General features: G+C 43.5%; 1 protein-coding gene across 1 annotated transcript; it reads right to left on the bottom strand.

The window, feature by feature from the left end:
- Window positions 1-462, bottom strand: LOC100265156 (zinc finger A20 and AN1 domain-containing stress-associated protein 1). Its single transcript, XM_002267918.4, has one exon. The coding sequence runs from the start codon at window positions 460-462 to the stop codon at window positions 1-3; it is 462 nt and encodes a 153-aa protein (XP_002267954.1).

Consider the following 462-nt stretch of genomic DNA (forward strand, 5'->3'; position numbering starts at 1 on the left):
TCATAACCTTCCTGGTAACTTCTCAGGCTTCAATGATGGGTTTTGCTTCCTCAAAATCTCACGCCCCATAGCCTTGTAGTCAAAGTTGCATTCATGCTTTTCGGGCAAACGATGCTTCCCACAGAACATACTCCCACACCTGCACTTGAATCCTATGATTCCCATCTTCTTCTTACACATCTCGCATTGCTCCGACTTCATCTTTGTGGAAGGATCACCATTACTAGTCTTCTTAGTATTGTCCAAAGATAAAGATAGTTGAGCCATGGAGGTGGCAACATCATCTAAAGATGAGGTTGACTCTACCCTTGGCCCCATAGCTTTCTTCATGGACATGACTTTTGTTTTCGTAGACTCTTCTTCTTCCTTGAGAAAATCTCTATAGCACTTGGAACATAGGTTTCGAGTGGCAGTTGTCCCAAAGAAGCCACATCCATTGGCGCATAGTATTGGATCTTCCAT

This window comes from Vitis vinifera, chromosome 16 (genome assembly GCF_030704535.1).
Source record: "Vitis vinifera cultivar Pinot Noir 40024 chromosome 16, ASM3070453v1".
NCBI classification, from domain to species: domain Eukaryota; kingdom Viridiplantae; phylum Streptophyta; class Magnoliopsida; order Vitales; family Vitaceae; genus Vitis; species Vitis vinifera.